Here is a 16,830-nt window from a genome sequence, read left to right on the forward strand (position 1 = left end):
GTAAATAAAAATAAATTTAATGTGAAAAACATTTTATTTTGATCGTATTTTAAGGTTGCCAAAAGCGAGACGGAATGTTACTGTCAATTATTTTTTTTTATAAAAATATATTGTTTCTGAAGAATTAAGCGAAAACTAAACTTTAAGACTGTCTAAATATGCTGCCAATTCTGTCTTTTGATCTTTAAAGGCTATACTAAAGGTATAATTAAAAAAATATATATAATCTTCTCAAATATTTTGTATTATTTGCACAAATAGAACCAAGTAAATTCCTGAACTTTGAAAATACATTTTATGAGCATAGAAACATTACCTTCTTTAACAAAATATTTGTTTCTTAAGCAGAATTTTCGTTAAGGTAGCTCATTTAATGTGTTTAAAATCGTTTTTATGTGCCACTGCAAAAAGTTGCAGCTCGTACGAATGAGATATAGCGTCAGTATTAGTTATATTGCACCAATTACTTGCCAAGAAACCATAATTTTGTAAGAGCACAAATATTACAAAGAAATTAACCCAAACAAAATCTAGGAAATAATCTACTATTCCTCATTGCTTTCCCATTTTTAACAATTTTATGTTATTGGTAGTGGATTAATAAATACGTCAACAAATACTTGGAATGAGATCGAATTATGTCCAATGCTTGGCTCGCCAAAGCAGGCAATGTATGTGATTGTCCACATCTGCCGGTGGAACGGATTTGGATACACCATGAGTGGGAGTGCTGACGGCAGAGCCTATAGATGATGACTCCGCGGACTCTACGTAGCGTGAGATCAGCGAGCGATACCGTCTTCCGATCGTGGCGATCAGTGGCACCTTCTCATTGGAAAGCGTTATAATGGATTTTATCTGTAGGAGAAACAAGGACAAAATTAGCGTTGATAAAAAGTTAGAGAATTTTTACGTATGCACCTCATTTTCATAGGGTCGAAATACGCTAATGGGGCGCAGGGTATGCAGCTCAGCCACGATCAGGCATCCCCAGGTGGTTCCAATATACAGCTCCGTGTTGTGAGCCGCCAGTGCTGAAATCTGGCACTTTATCAGATTCACGTGCTCATCTATCGCGATGCTCTGAAGGGATTCGGAGCAGGGTAGCAGCTTGGAACAGTCCAGCTTGTTCTCAATCCTTTTGGATAACACACCCCACTGGTACACCATACATCCGGGATATAGGCAACTAAAAACGTGGCTATCGTTGCTGCACATGCGGGCCACCTTGACGTCTTCGATTAAATTGGGCTCCTCACTGTGGCACAGAGCCTGGTGTCCAGACACTCCGGTCTCGTTCAAAGGGAACACATTTATCTTTCCGGCGATTTCACCACACCAAAGCTCGTAGTTTCTAGAAGAAGCGCAAATCAGTTTTGTCCAGTGCTATAACTAGTAAACTTACCCATCCACAAAAACTGAGCATGCAGCGTGCAATACAAAGCCAGAACAGATCTCCGTGAGCACAAAAGAGCCCTCGGCAAAGGCGCAGTTGCTGGGCACTTGAGTGGCATCCACCAGGAACACCCGACCGTTATGCGTGCCCACGGCCACGCGAGCTATGCCCTCCATGTGGACTAGACTGATTACCGCTGACTTAATGGCCGGATCGAGCATGTACGAAAATAAGTGGGCGTAGCTGGAGGTACTGTAAGCGTGCAGGTTGCCAGAAACATCGCCCATCCAGATGGCGTCGCCCACCAGGCAGCAGCACAGCATGTTCATCTTGGGCGAGCGTTGAGCAGAACGGGCACGTGAGTGGGCACCGTTTTCTGGAGTCTTGGGTGGCGCCACCTGAGGTTGCGGTGAGCAACTGATACTGTTACACTGCAGCAGGCTGCCCGAGGAAGTGCAGTCCAAGATGTCGATGCGGGAGCCAAAGGAGGGAAGCCACAGTTCTATGCCAGATCGTTCGTCATCGCCACCACCGACCAGAGACTGAAAGACTCCACATACAATCTTCTCGCTATGCGGCATGGCCACCACATCCAACAGGTGGATGCACTCCGGGGCACTGAGTATGGAAACAATCTGACTCGCAGTGGGTCTGCGGCGTGGCTGCTCGTGCCAACAGAGAACCATTAAATCCAAACAACAAGTGGGAAACTGGGTCTCCCTCTGTGTCAGCGCCGGTCGACTGCCCTCCAAGATGCACTCTTTAATGGATTCGTGGCCTTCAAAAGGTTGTCGTAAGCTGATGTTCTCGTATATAAACATGCCAAATGAGAAACAGTCCACCTGCAATCAAATAAGTCATTCCAAAATTAGTTAGTAAACTCGAAAGTAGTTTATTGACCGACCTTTTCAGTATACTCCTCCTCTCCGTTGTAGCGTATGATCTCGGGTGCCATGAAGCCTTCGGTGCCGCCAAATCCCTTTGCTCCGCTGGGAGCTGTCTGCCTGCTGATTCCGTAGTCGGCAATCTTTATATGCACGTGGTTCCGGGGACTGTCCTCGGTGTGGGGCTGCGGCAACTCCCAGACTAGTACATTTTCCGATTTAAGATCGCGGTAAATAATTCTCCTGCGGTGCAAATACTCAATAGCCCTTGCTGCCTGAAGTACGAGCGTCTGAAACGTATGCGGGCCCATGTGAGCCCCACTGCGCCGGTATTGTCGAAGCAAAGCGTCCAAGCCGCCCAAAGGAGCTAGTTCCAGGACCAGCGCCAATGGTTTTATACAGATTCCCACCAAGGGCACAATGTTGGGATGCTTCAGGGTGAGGAGTACGGCCAATTCCTGTCGAGCCGTGCAGTAGGCCTTGCAGGAGTGCTGTAAAGGATCCCGGTCCCACTTGCCCACAGCCACTTTGAAGGCAATCAAAGCGCTCTGAAACGGAAGGCAAATAGAATTTTAATAAAATATATGAAGGGAATCGATTTCTAGCACTTACCTCCTTGGCCCGTGCACCGGGAGGAACTGGTTGGAGCATTTTCATTGCCACCGGTTTAAAGGATCTGGCACCCCGTATCTTGCAGTTAGCTTTAAAGACGAATCCGAAGGCTCCTCGACCAAGCAGCGATCCCTTGATGATGCACTCGGAAGGAATGGTGTGCTTGTCCGGTATATCGGCGAATATGACATCCGGGGCTAGCTGAGCCATCGACTGTTCCAGATGAACGGGGCAACTGATCTTGCTTTGATTGTAGACAGATAAGATGCACTCCTCAATCATCCAAGCATAGCAAACATTCGAGTTATCGGGCAGGTGGTAGCCCGGGTGTCCGTCCACCGAAGTGTTGCGTGAGGAACCGGCGGAATCGGGACCCACTCCCGAATCGGCATCAGAGCCAGCGCCCAATGAGTCCTCCGATCTTCGTTCCCTCCTCGCGGTGGCGTTCAGATAGGCTGAGAACACGTTCAAGGCGCCATCCTCACCGGGATCACCGACGCCGTGCAGGAAGTATGCTCCCCGTTTGCTACTTCGGCTGGGTCTATTGCATCCCATTGGAGGAGGCTCCCGATCCGCGGGCTCGTTACTGTGCTGCAGCTGCAGCTTCCAGAGACAGCGTGGACACAACACCAAACGGGTGATTAGGAAACGACCCTCCGAAGTGTGCACGAACCGAGTTCCCAACGAGGGATACCAGTCTTCGAGCAGCAAGTCAATGTGATCGACTGCCAGTGCCAACAGCTTGGCCACCTGGGACATGTGCGGCTGAAGCTCCGCCAGCAACTGACGTTCCCGGTTATCCACTTCCTGCGATATGCTTACTTCATGAAGCGGAAAGTAAACCTCGAGGATGCTAGAGGAACACAGATTTAAATCGCTCCAGATACCGTCCAATTTCAGCTTAAAGCGGTTGCCATTTGTGCGGAAAGGTTGCGTACGCTCTGTGTTTTGAAAGGGTACTTCCCAGATCTTGAATATCAAGATAGGTCCGTAGTACAAGGCTAAGCCCGTCTGCCATAGATTCCACTGGGTGTCCTGCTCCAACGAAGTGCGCAAATCAAAGTCCACATACTTCTATAAAGTAAAGCTTTAAAATTATAAAATAGCGGGAATGCGGATTAACTTACATCTTTTGAAGCCACATAGACGCCACGAATAGCCTCGATGATCTGTTCGTCTGCCAAAATCCGAGTGAGTAATCTTGACCAGAATCCGGACGGAAAGTAGGTCATCAGCAGAATGCGCCGCAATCCCTGACTAGTTGTTCCCGAAGCAGATGCTGAAGAACCAGCTAACTTCTGCTCATAGATCAGATTGTTGAGGTTGACCTCCTGCGAGACGGAGCAACCCAAGCTGCGACCACGGGAACGTTGAGAGAGCTTCACTGTGCTCCCCGAATTCGGTGTAGCAGCCTCCTGCGATGGCAACAGAGATGGAATCAAAAGAGTCCTGGAGTCCCAAGTTAAAGCCACCTCGAACTTATTTAACAAGCTGACAATATAGCTAGAATTCAAATTAAATTGATTAATTTTATATACAGACTTGGCAAAGATCATGATAAAACCCACCTCCGGTTTGCGTTGCCTTGAACCTGAACACTGCGAAAGAGCAGCTGAAGATCGTCCAACTTCATCACGCCTGTGGGAGCAAATGGGTTAATCTCCCGCACGGTGACCACGTGGGCCAGCATGTCGCACAACCACTGCGGATCGAGGAAGTAGTAGTCCCTGAGTGTGGCATCATCGTAGTGGAGCAAAACTCCATTTTCGTGACACCAAGTGGTAGCTTGCTGCAGCTCAGCGGCATCCCGAAAGCTCTTGTAGTTATGGAGACGCATTTGCTCGGCGACCAAGCGTCTGTATTGCTCGCCGTCCAGAACAGGATCTCGACCAGCCGCGCGCAGATTGCAGGCAATCACATTTACAATGTCCTCCAAGGCAATGTAACTGGCCGGGATCTTTTGCAGCAGCATGGGCTCTTTGGAACCGGGAGACCGCAGTTGCATGGCTGTGTCATAAATGATGTTGGCCAACAGGTGGATGTTATGCAGTGTTCTAAGATTAATATAAGAAGTCTTTTATATTTTGAAATTTGTTTTTGCAATAGGAAGGCACTTACCGACAACTTATCTCAATGGAATCGATAACCCGAGGCAGTCCAATTTTTTCCGCGTCAGGAATTGCGATAAACTTCTCTCGAATAAGTTGCTGCAGCTGCTCCGCCTGCTGCGGAGATATGGATTCCCCGACCGCATCAAAGTGAGTGCCAACAATGATTACTGGTGAGTTGGGAGCCCTTGCTTGAATGTTGCCCAGCCACTGCAGCAGCTCAGCCAGACCCTTGTGGCCATCGCTAATGCGCCACAGCACCAAGTACAGACTCCGCTTTGACAAGAAGTACTGGTGGGTTGCATAGTACTCCTTCTGGCCACCAAAATCCCAAGTGCGAAAGACAACCGGTCCGTGGGAGCCGGGCGCTCGTTTTCGCTTTTCACAAATCCAGGTTCCTATGTCCACACCAACTGTGGATATGTTTGCACTGGAGGCGGATGAATGACGGTGCGATCGAGAGGTGCTGCGAGCGTGTCCCATCCGCTTGGCCCAGTGATTCTCGCTGGCTCGAGATCGATGCGAACTAGAGCTGGATCCCGAACCCGCTCCTTGGCGCAGCAAATCAAGCAGAGTGCTCTTGCCTATCCCAGCCACACCGACCACCATCAACTTCATCCGCGCATAAGGCTGAGCATCTTCGTAGATAGACTTTAGATATCCAACAATGTCCATGGTCTTATGCTTTTTGCTCTCGATCATGGAACGCAGAGGCTCCTGTAGAAGGCAACCTCGCGTGTTGAGATTCCAAAGACGCGAGAGGAGTCCCAAGTGCGGCGGTAGCTCTGTGATGTTAACGTTACCACTTATGTTTAACACTGACAGACTGCTAAGCTCGTGCAACGAGGGAGGGATCTCCTTCAGGCAGTTGTTAGTCATATCCAGCATGGACAGGTTGGGGAATATGACCTTAGAACGGTTTACGCCCACCACACTCCAGTCGGCGTCCTCGCTCTCGTTAAATAGCGTCGTGGCGTCGTCGGTCGACAACTGAATGCGGGTAAGCAGGTTGTCCGCGAGGATCAAAGTTCGGAGCGCTTCCAGTCGTAAATGACGTCTGTGCCGACACACGCTCTTTAGCACTGAGGCGCGGAAAGAAGTGGCTGAGGAGCTACTGCCCTTCGAGGATGTTGTCTTGTACGCTTGCTCCTCCTCGCGACCTTCTGGCAGCTGAACACAACTGTAGCACAGTAGATGTGGGTCCGATTCGGTAATCCGAGGCAAGCTTGGCCAGCAGGAGATCTCGTTGTGACTTAAGTCCAGCTGCTTCAGCGTGGCTGGATAGCTTGTTACATGTCCCATGGAACGTAGACTGTTGTACGACATATTCAGTCGGGTTAAGTTAACTGCCAGGCAGGGCAAAGCAGCGGGAATACTGTTGAACAGGTTGTTCGCTATGTTCAAGCTGCTTAGCTGGGAAGAGCCCATGCCAGGTGTCTTTCCATCCCCTAAATCCTGATCGTGCTGCCACTTCATATCGTTGTCGGTTATCTCCAGTGAAGAGGACCATAAATTGCGATGGGTAAGGCGCTGCTGGGTGACATGTCGCGGTTTGTTCGACGCCGGCTCCTCAAAGGCTTGCAACTGCAGCTTGTCCAGACTGAGCAGGGAGCTGCTCGTTTGCATCGGCGGCACAGGGAGGTCTCGCAATAGGTTGAAGGCCACGTTGAGTTCGCGCAGCTTAGGAGCACGCCACAGGTCAAAAGGAAGCTGTTGCAGCTTGTTATTCGAAACATCCAGAATAGAAAGAGCGGGAAGGTGAAAGATAGCAGCCGGCAAAGTTGTTAACTGGTTGTCCTGCAGAAAAAGCTCGTCGAGAACAAGACAGGCGTATGCCTTGCCTGTCGGCGCAGGCAGATCGGTGATTTTGTTTTGGGCCACATTTAAATACCTAAAAGATGAAGTATGTTTTTATGTATGTTCTTTGATTTGTTGATCTCACTTACTTTAGGCTAACCAAATTGAACAACTCCTGCGGAATAGTTGTTAGAACGTTGTGCGAGAAGTCAATCCGTGTGATAGCGGTCAGAGCAACCTCATTGAGTTTCGGGTGCGACTGTAATTTCGGATTCAGCAGCAGTACTCCGCTGACCATCCAAGGAACCCTCACCACAGATAACTGGACGCTGGAGCCCAAGCTATGCCAGTCAATAATAGTGGGTACGTTGGGGAACATGGCGCTGTAGGATATGTTGCTAGTGGACGGCAAAAACACGTTCACTTCCACCGGTGTGGGCAGGCCCTTCTTGTTGATCTTGTAGTCCGAATCCGGATGAACACGTCGTGCCAAAAGGCGGCTTAGGATGGCCTCGTCGCCGCCAGTAATTGCCAATCCGATGGCTGAGCCATTATCATCGCGTGCGCCATGCTTCAGCAGAAGATCCAACATGGCCAGAGACCTTTGCTTGCAGGCCTCTGCAATGGGCACATTGCTAAGTCCGTAGATCTCTTCGCAGCACTTGGGGTCGTTGTGATCCTCCACAGGCTTAGCCACGATATTCGGATTTGCGCCATGCTGCAGCAGCGCCTGCACGACGTCCAAATGGCCACCTCGCACCGCAGCCAGCAAAGCTGTTTCCCTCGCTGCTCCACAGAGCAGATTAACGTTGATGGGACACCGCTGGCATTCTGTGGACTCCTGGGCAGCCTGGTCCTCCGGGCCTTCGGACTCACCAGATATGTGCAGCTTAGACATGATGGCCTGAATGCCAAACGAAATGCGTTTTCTGGTGGGCGTGATGGGAGTGCTTGCTGAGCTGGCGGAATCTCCCAGAGTGCGTCGGCAGTGCAGCTGCCACTTGAGAAGGACTCCAACCAGCTGCTTATTACCCAGTATGCTGGCTATATACAGACTGGTCTGACCCGTTACATCGTGGGCGTTGGCATCAAAGGGCAACCGCCATTCCCACTGGCCCTCCTCGTCGCGATATGTCTGGTAGAGGTAGTCCGGGTAGCTGTAGCCGATGAGCAGCTCCAGCAGTTTGATGTGTCCATTGATACAGGCCGCGTGGAGCGGTAACCAGCGCTCGACAGTCGGTTGTTGAATCAGTTCTGGAAAGCGGTCTAGCATCAGCCGGGCGATGCCCAAATGACCGCTGTGGACGGCGGCGTACAAAGGGGAATACTTGGTGACTGCATGGGAGCGGCCATCAGCCCCAGCATCTAGCAGTCGCTGGGTGATGCTCTCGTAACCCGACTGACAGGCTCTAATAGGAAGTCGTCCTTAGTTGAGATGATCTCAAAAACATAAATAGTTACTCACATGAACAGCAGGGTATTCGCTCCCGAAGGAGCCATATTGACTATTATTTGTCGCTCGCTACCAAGGGCCGAAAGCAGTACCCGCACTGTCCGCTCATCTCCGCTGCTTACAGCCGCTCGTAGCTCACCGTGCTTGATCTGACGCACTTCCTCCCGTGCATCTGCGAAAGGAAATGTATAGCTTATTAGAAATATAGGGCCAACACCCTTGGGCTTGCTCCGATTCCCACCCCGTATGGTGGACGCATCAATGACCTCATCCACAAAGTAATCGCAGGCTTCCAGAGCGGTTTCGGTGCCAGACTTTGGCTGTTCCATGCTGAATTTCCAAGACATTATGTAACCCAAAACGGTGCTACACAGGCCAAAAATTAATTGGCATCGGAGAAGAAGACAACCGAACGCGGTGCTGGCGAAAACTGAACTGGGGAAAATCGATGGTTCTTGCCTGGGACACGTTTTTGTGGTCATTGATCCAGGCCGGATTTTTGACGCAGTGCGCAAGACCAGTGCGAAGAAGCATGGCAACTGTTGCACGTGGTCAAGGACTGGCATTGGATGCGTGGCATTTGTTTTGTTTTCATTTTAAGTCGCGTGGGTGTCGAATGGCTCAGTGGTTGCAGCGCACCAGTTGCTTTTGCGGGAGGTGGGCCCCATTCAAAATAAACACTTTTGCGCGCCCACTCCAATTAAACCGGAATCACCCTGTGCTCGATGGTGTTGTTGAAAAACCAATAACAACCAGTTGGAGATTTAATTGCACCACTTAAGTCATTTGCATATGTTACTGTTTTATTAACGTTTGCACTTTAACAAAGTTCAAAAGGGCGTAGACTTATGAAATAGTTATGAACATTTTCTAAATAAGTTAGTTTTTTTTTCTTACCTTCGTCAGAGTCGCTCATTGCTTTGTTATATGGGTTTTACAGGATCCTTTTACTTATCATTGCCGTCTTATTTCGCAATAATATATTAACAACTTTAGCACCAATTGACTATTTTTGCACTTGTTTTTAACTTATTTAATTATATAAATTATTTTTTGCGAAATTTTTGCATTGTTTACCTTTTTCCAGTAAGACCAAACTGTCAAAAAGTGTGGCCGCTGACCGTAAGCTTCAAAAAACCAAATGATACTAAAAAAGAAAACAACTCTAAGCCCATCTGATTCACCCTTCTAGCCAAGCGAATACTTCCAACCTAGCGAGTACACCCTCCAAATGGTTCGATTACAAAATCAATTGCTTAAAATAAAAATCAAAGCAAAACGGGAAGTTTAAGATAACGATAAGCTCACTTAGTATAACCTATTAGTCAGCTTAAATTAAGGCATGACCAATTTTCCAATGTTTTAGATCCTGAGTTTCTCTTTTTGATTGTGATCAAATAAAAAATGTTATACGAATTCTCGCTTTTTATAACATAAATGAAGCGCTTATTTACACGAATGGCAATAATAGAAATAATTATAATCATAAACAATCATAAAATAAATTATTTTGCTAAATCCTACGCCATAACAAAACCCGCGCAACAATTTAAGAGAGCGCCCAAAAGCATACAACATTTGGCCATACTATCTTCGGCGCAGGGCTGACAAAGCTCTCTCCTGATACTCCACGAGTACTAGTATAATTAGTTGTACAATATCTTAAAAAAAAATTATATTTAATAATAATCTAGCTTACTTTGGAAAATATATATATTTTTTTAATTATTAATGGATTTACATCGGACTTGATCCCCTACCTTTGAAGTGTACTTGAAATTGTAAAGCATTATAACTAGAGCTCGGATAGTCATGCAAATGCATGTTGCATGCATATTGTGCATATTTCTTTCCTTAGAGCATATTTTGATCGAAAGTGCATGTTAGAGCATATTTTAATATTTCATTCATCTAAAAACTGATAATAGTTTAGCTGTGACATATGAAAATCATTATGATACGAATAACAACAAAAAACAGCAAAGCGTGGAATTAATCATCTTGGCTTTCAAGATGTTTATTATCATCAAATAATCAACACTGGGTACATTGATGGCTCATTTAACGCGCGTTAAATTTATATTGTGTATGAAAGCCGAAATTCCCAAAGTATTTCGGTCTGATGGGTCAGTTTTATTTTGTACGTATTGTGAATGTGCAGTTCAAGGAAAAAAATATTCCAAGTAAAGCAGCTTATTGCATCATTGAAACACAAAGTAGGGAAGCCAATCGTCAATATCGGATCTTAAACCAAAACCAGGACCAAATTTGTCTGAGTTCAATGTAGATCTGTGCAAAACTTTAGTTTTGAAAAAAAGAATCGTCTTTCTAGTTTTGAAAAAAAGAATCGTCTTTCCATCACATTTTTCTTGAGCATATTTTGCTATTTTTCGTGCATATTGCATGCTTATTTTGGCATTTTTTCGTGCATAACTATCCAATCTCTAATTATAACTATCCATTGTGATACGACTGCTTTCTTTCCCAAAATTAAGACAAAATGCTGCCCTTTAACTTTTTTTAAAAACACGTTAGGCTCTAACGGTTAGGGCATTCTAAGGTTGTCATAGGTGCATGTCCTTTATTTCGGTGGACAGTCACTGTTTCTGGTATTTTTTATGGCATTTGTATTTTGATCTCATCTGCATAGCACACCCTGTGGCAGCTGCAGTCACCCTGTGACGGTTAACAGACGCATAACAGCACGTAACTCAACAATACAAATAAAAATAATTAAATATATTAAAATCAAACTTTATTGTTAGCCGATGGAACGGTGCGTTTAATAAACAATAATGTAGCGGAGTGTCCGAATTTGCCCAGAACTGAGTGCCGGTGCGGGAAAACAAGTAAGAAGCGGGAGCAACTGCGCAGCTCACACCCAAAAAAAGGGAAAAATAACGCGATAAAGGCGAGGGCAAAATGGAGATGAAAAACAAAAACAAACGGGCCAGGCCATAATGGCAGTGAAAATCGGTTAAAATAGTCGGGATTTGTGTGTTTTAACTGCTTTCCTAATCGCCCAAATGCAATTTCCCTTTCTGTGGCATCGCGACTTAGAGATGAGACATCGGTGCCGCGTAACTTTTTGCATACCCTTCCCGCGATTCGAACTCCACCTGTTTGGTGATAGACCGTGATCCTTTGCTTTTTAAACGTTTTTGAAAAGGCCACGCGTTTTTTTTATCCCTTCTGTTATCAACTACCCTTTTAAATATGTCTGATTATTCCCAAAAATAACAACAAATACTGTCCTTTTCCTCTTTTTAAAACAAGTTAGGGCATTAAAAAGTCGCCTTGTGTGCCTGTGCTTTATTCTTGTTTTTGTTTTCAAGTTGACCCCTCCCCTCCAACCCCACCCCCGAACTTATGACTGTGTGATTCATACTAAATATAAAGTCAGCGTTTTTGCCTTAATTAAGAAGAAACAACGATTAGAGGCAGTTTCTTGCAACGTTTTCTAATTTAAATTCATGGGATTATCCCGGTTGGTTAAAGGCGGATAAAACCGACTCACTTTTACGAGGGATCTCTACAGATCTTGAGTGGAAAAATAGTGGGCACCTTCTTATCAACTTGTGGGCGGTGAATTTTGAAGTAATTTCCGTAATTAAACACCAAAACAATAGATCGGTAATCGATTTTGCGCAACCCGGCGCCACCTTCTGATTTATTATTCGCAGAGATCGGCATGACCAACAACGCGATTGGCGAGTTGATTTAAATGGAAAACTTTGAAAACAACAGTCTCTTGATAACGAAAGGAGCGAGAGCCCCACTAAAAATTGCATGCAAAGCGGAAAAGTCTAGCCTGATTTACTACAAAGAAACCCTAAGGAATTGCCAGTAGGAAGAAGGAACTGGTGATCCTCAAACACAATCGTCGCCATGATGGACAACCGGCAATTGGCCTACGCCGAGCTCCAAATGAGGTATGAGCCACCGGTGGAAGACCTGGACCTGCCCTACATGCCCTTCTCATTCAATCTGTGGAAGAACGAGCCCCCGGACTGGGTAGATCTTATATGCATGCTGCCCAATGGATCCGCGCTGGGCCTGCGGGTCACCCCGGCCACCACCATCCAGCTGATCAAGGCGGAGATGGTCAGCCAGGGCAAGAAGATGGCGCTGAGTCATGTGATCAAGGAGGCCTGCGAGTACCAAGTGTACGGCATCTCCGCATTCAACATCGAACCGTACACGGACGAAACGAAGCGACTGTCCGAGGTACAGCCCTACTTTGGACTCCTTGTCCTCGGCGATCGCACCGACACCAACAGCATTTCCAGCGACTACGAGTTGACCAAGATGGTCAGCGGGATGATCGGCCAGTCTTTCGACCACCATAGGACGCAGGGCACGCCAGAGATCGACGACTTTCGGTTGAGCATGATGCAGATAACCGATAGCATCGAGATGGAGAGAAATGTATACACTTGGCAGCAGCGCCTACTGTACGAGCACCCATTGCGCCTGGCGAACTCCTCAAAGATGCCCGAACTGATACGGGAACGCCACCAAACCCGGACCTTTCTCATCGTGGTGAAGAACGAGCTTGACCAGAGCTCCTTCACACTGTCCGTGAACGAACAGGACACACCCCTCACCCTCACGGAGAGCACGCTGCAGAAGATGAACCGATCGCAGATGAAGATGAATGACCGTGCCACCGACTATATACTCAAGGTGAGCGGTCGCGACGAGTACCTGCTCGGCGACTATCCATTGATTCAGTTCCTGTATATCCAAGAAACACTCTCGGATACGGCGGTGCCCAATGTGGTGCTGCAGCTGGTGTACCGACTGGAGTCGTACATCAATCACCACAACGAGCAGGCGATGGTGCCGAAACGACCACCGCCGAAGAAGCAACCTGCCCTGCTCCCCAAGACGCCCTCGTCGCTGTGGGACATGGGCAACTACTTCCAGCTGACGCTGCACAGCATCTCAAACGTGAACTACGACCGTACGCGTGCCTTCAAGGTGGGCGTCCATGTGGGCCTTTTCCACGGTGAGCAGAAGCTGTGCGCACAGCGGTCGGCGGATGCGCCGAACAACAACTCAAACACTTTCCTGTTCAACGATCTGGCGATGGACTTCGACATACAGATGCGCAACCTGCCGCGAATGACACGCCTCTGCATTGTGATCTTTGAGGTGACCAAGATGTCGCGCTCGAAGAAGTCGTCTAACAACAAGGACACCGCTCTCAAGGATGTCTCTTACAACAAGAACCCGCTGGCCTGGGTTAACACCACGCTGTTTGACTACAAGGACAACCTGCGCTCCGGTCGCCAAACGCTGTACACGTGGACATACGCGGACGACATCCAATCGGTCGAGGTGTTCCACCCGTTGAGCACTATTGAACCCAACCCGCGAAAGGAGGAGTGCGCCCGTGTGGAGCTGACATTCCACAGCGGATCCGGAAACGTGGTTTACCCCTCCGAGGAGGTGGTGCTGCAGTACGCCGCGGATCGGGCGCAGGCCACCCGAAAGGAGAATCTGCTGCAACAGCAACCGGAGAAACCGCTTAAGGAACTGAAAGACTTACTGGCCAATTACACGGGACTGGACAAGATCTACGAAATGGTTGATCAGGATCGCAATGCCATTTGGGAACGCAGGTACAAAATAAATATACCCTTGTCCTTTTGGTCCCTGAAGTTATTTCATATTCGATGTTTGCAGAAACGACATCATGCGCGAGGTCCCAGAGGAGCTCTCCATACTGCTTCACTGCGTCTACTGGAAGGAGCGCGACGATGTTGCCGACATATGGTACCTGCTTAAGCAGTGGCCGCTTATTTCCATAGAACGCTCCCTAGAGCTGCTGGACTATGCCTATCCAGACCCAGCCGTACGACGATTTGCCATCCGGTGTTTACAACTCCTCAAGTAAGTAATAACCATAAAAAGGTTGTTCACAAAATTAAGAATAAAGTAATCAAGAACAATCGCAAGTGTTAATCATTTTTAAAGATCGTCTTGAGATGTTATTAAGGCAATCCTCTTTTCTTAGGGACGAAGACCTACTGTTGTACCTGCTGCAACTGGTCCAGGCTATCAAACACGAATCGTATCTGGAGAGCGATTTGGTAGTGTTTCTTTTGGAGCGAGCGCTGCGAAACCAGCGCATTGGCCACTACTTCTTCTGGCACCTGCGCTCAGAGATGCAGACGCCGTCCATCCAGACTCGGTTCGGACTCCTACTAGAGGTATACCTCAAGGGCTGCAAACATCATGTGGCGCCACTCCGCAAGCAGCTGCACGTGCTGGAGAAATTGAAACAGGGGTCCCTGATTGCCATTCACGGAGGTAGCAGCAAGGAGAAGGTGAAGGCCGTGCTGCAAAACTTTCTTAGGGACCAGCGCAACTCGGCGGTCTTTCAGAACATCCAGAACCCACTCAACCCAAGCTTCCGGTGCAGCGGGGTTATTTCAGACCGGTGCAAGGTGATGGACAGCAAGATGCGCCCGCTGTGGGTGGTATTTCAAAACGCAGACGTTAACTCCAGTGATGTGCACATAATTTTTAAGAATGGAGATGATCTGCGCCAGGACATGCTTACGCTGCAGATGCTTAGAGTGATGGACAAGCTGTGGAAAAACGATGGGTAAGCTAATAATCTCTATGAAAAACGTATAGGTCTTCGATTATCGATTTCATACTCTTCTCCAGATTGGACTTCCGCATGAATATCTACAACTGCATAAGCATGGACCAGCGCCTCGGCATGATCGAGGTGGTGCGGCACGCAGAGACTATTGCCAACATTCAGAAAGAGAAGGGCATGTTCTCGGCCACGTCACCATTCAAAAAAGGGTCCCTCCTCAGTTGGCTCAAGGAGCACAATAGGACCGCCGACAAGCTAAACAAGGCCATCAACGAGTTCACCCTCAGCTGTGCTGGCTACTGTGTGGCCACCTATGTGCTGGGTGTGGCCGATCGGCACTCGGACAATATAATGGTCAAAAAAAACGGACAGGTTAGTAATACCCTGCCGGTGATTTTTCCAAGAAACTTATTTTAATCTTGCATCTTTATTGCAGCTTTTCCACATTGACTTTGGGCACATCTTGGGCCATTTCAAGGAAAAGTTTAAGGTGCGCCGTGAGCGGGTGCCCTTCGTGTTGACCCATGATTTTGTATATGTGATCAACAAGGGCTGCACCGACCGCGAGGCGAAAGAGTTTTGTCACTTTCAGAAATTGTGCGAGCGCGTAAGTTCATTTATAAATTCATCATTAGGCAAGATACTAATACTGTATACACTTGCAGGCCTTTTTAGTTTTACGTAAACACGGCTGCCTTATTTTATCGCTGTTCTCAATGATGATTTCAACGGGACTGCCAGAACTGTCATCCGAAAAGGACTTGAACTACCTACGTGAAACTTTAGTAAGCTGCAGATTGCCAAATTTAAAGGAGTGTTGCACTATATCATTCTCGAATTCTGTTTCAGGTGCTGGATTATACGGAAGAAAAAGCACGCGAACATTTCCAAGCGAAATTCAGCGAAGCTTTGGTTAACTCCTGGAAGACTTCCCTTAATTGGGCCTCGCACAACTTCTCCAAAAACAACAAACAGTAAACAGACAACTACATCGACATCAAGAACTTGGCAACACGATCGTATCGAAGTCAACCTACCATGCGCCCACAAACAACCCCACTTACCACGTCACTTTTCTTTCCTGCCTGCCTTTCTGAGCCTCTGCAACAGGCGTAGTACAATTTTGTATCCAACTCATGAAGTTCAAAACTATGTGTTCACTATGTTAGGCCGAGATAAGCCCCCCACACAGACAGACCCCTCACCCATAGATGATAATCCACAAGTGCTCCAATATACTTTACTGTTACTTTGTACATTTACGTGTTCACCTATTCTTGTAATTCTAATCATTTATCGCCCCTCATTCAGTGACCCTTGGACTTTGTTGTCTTTTAATCAATTGTTGTTTAAGCACCCCACACATGCGCACTCGCATGAACGTGCAAAAATTGTATCCTATTATGCTATATTAATTTAAGGTCATTAACTCTATAAGTTTACAATCAACGATTTTCTATCCCTAAATTGCGATTAATTGTGTACATTAATTTATGTCTGCTTCTGTCGCCAGCAACAAATCAGCAGTTTTGTGTTTTCCGGTTTCATTTTAACATCAGTTCTCTAATATTTGTAATGTATTTTGTAAATCGTTGGACAACTACAATTAAATGAAACAACTTAAATACATAAACGAACGAATGTATACAATTTAAACGAAAAGGAAAATATAGATACATAATGTGCTTCTACGTTTACGTACCAACAATGCCAGTTGTTTATTTATGGGAATAGATCTTTGGATCAGATGTGTTCCGAGGTGAAAGGACCACAATTTCTAAGTAGCTCGCAATAGATGAAGGATATCAATTCGAAAGCGGCATTGCAACTGGAAAAGACGCCTGAGATCAAACTACTGTTGGGGAATGTGAGTGTCGCTGTTTTCTTGTTTGCTCCTGCCGATAGCCCAACCTCCAGATCCACTCTTACCCTAATTTACTCAGCCACAATTTTCCCCACAGTGT

At 47.0% G+C, this 16,830-nt stretch overlaps 2 protein-coding genes across 5 annotated transcripts; one reads left to right on the plus strand and one right to left on the minus strand.

Moving 5' to 3' along the window:
- Window positions 1-15: 15 nt before the first annotated feature.
- On the minus strand, window positions 16-9,355 carry LOC108093340 (leucine-rich repeat serine/threonine-protein kinase 1). 2 transcript variants are annotated; one of them, XM_017193343.2, is made up of 11 exons: window positions 9,148-9,355; window positions 8,263-8,422; window positions 6,947-8,206; window positions 5,011-6,891; window positions 4,461-4,946; window positions 4,020-4,395; window positions 2,893-3,966; window positions 2,301-2,828; window positions 1,406-2,238; window positions 922-1,354; window positions 16-858 (listed from the first exon to the last, which is right to left on the minus strand). In XM_017193343.2, the coding sequence occupies exons 1-11, from the start codon at window positions 9,164-9,166 to the stop codon at window positions 637-639; spliced, it is 7,272 nt and encodes a 2,423-aa protein (XP_017048832.1). In that variant the 5' UTR covers window positions 9,167-9,355; the 3' UTR covers window positions 16-636. The 2 variants fall into 2 exon arrangements, with proteins under 2 accessions (XP_017048832.1, XP_017048831.1); XM_017193342.2 differs by lacking the exon at window positions 9,148-9,355 and adding an exon at window positions 8,492-8,689.
- A 1,571-nt stretch (window positions 9,356-10,926) lies between these two features.
- LOC108093328 (phosphatidylinositol 4,5-bisphosphate 3-kinase catalytic subunit delta isoform) lies at window positions 10,927-16,574 on the plus strand. 3 transcript variants are annotated; one of them, XM_017193320.1, is made up of 9 exons: window positions 10,938-10,956; window positions 11,016-11,099; window positions 11,934-13,877; window positions 13,942-14,148; window positions 14,273-14,866; window positions 14,932-15,238; window positions 15,303-15,473; window positions 15,532-15,651; window positions 15,716-16,574. In XM_017193320.1, exons 3-9 carry the CDS (start codon window positions 12,139-12,141, stop codon window positions 15,842-15,844), a joined length of 3,267 nt encoding a protein of 1,088 aa, XP_017048809.1. In that variant the 5' UTR covers window positions 10,938-10,956; window positions 11,016-11,099; window positions 11,934-12,138; the 3' UTR covers window positions 15,845-16,574. The 3 variants fall into 3 exon arrangements, with proteins under 3 accessions (XP_017048808.1, XP_017048810.1, XP_017048809.1); XM_017193319.1 differs by having other exon boundaries at window positions 10,927-11,099; XM_017193321.1 differs by having other exon boundaries at window positions 10,928-11,026.
- Window positions 16,575-16,830: the final 256 nt, after the last annotated feature.

The sequence above is a fragment of the Drosophila ficusphila genome, unplaced genomic scaffold, assembly GCF_018152265.1.
Source record: "Drosophila ficusphila isolate 14025-0441.05 unplaced genomic scaffold, ASM1815226v1 contig_791, whole genome shotgun sequence".
NCBI lineage: Eukaryota > Metazoa > Arthropoda > Insecta > Diptera > Drosophilidae > Drosophila > Drosophila ficusphila.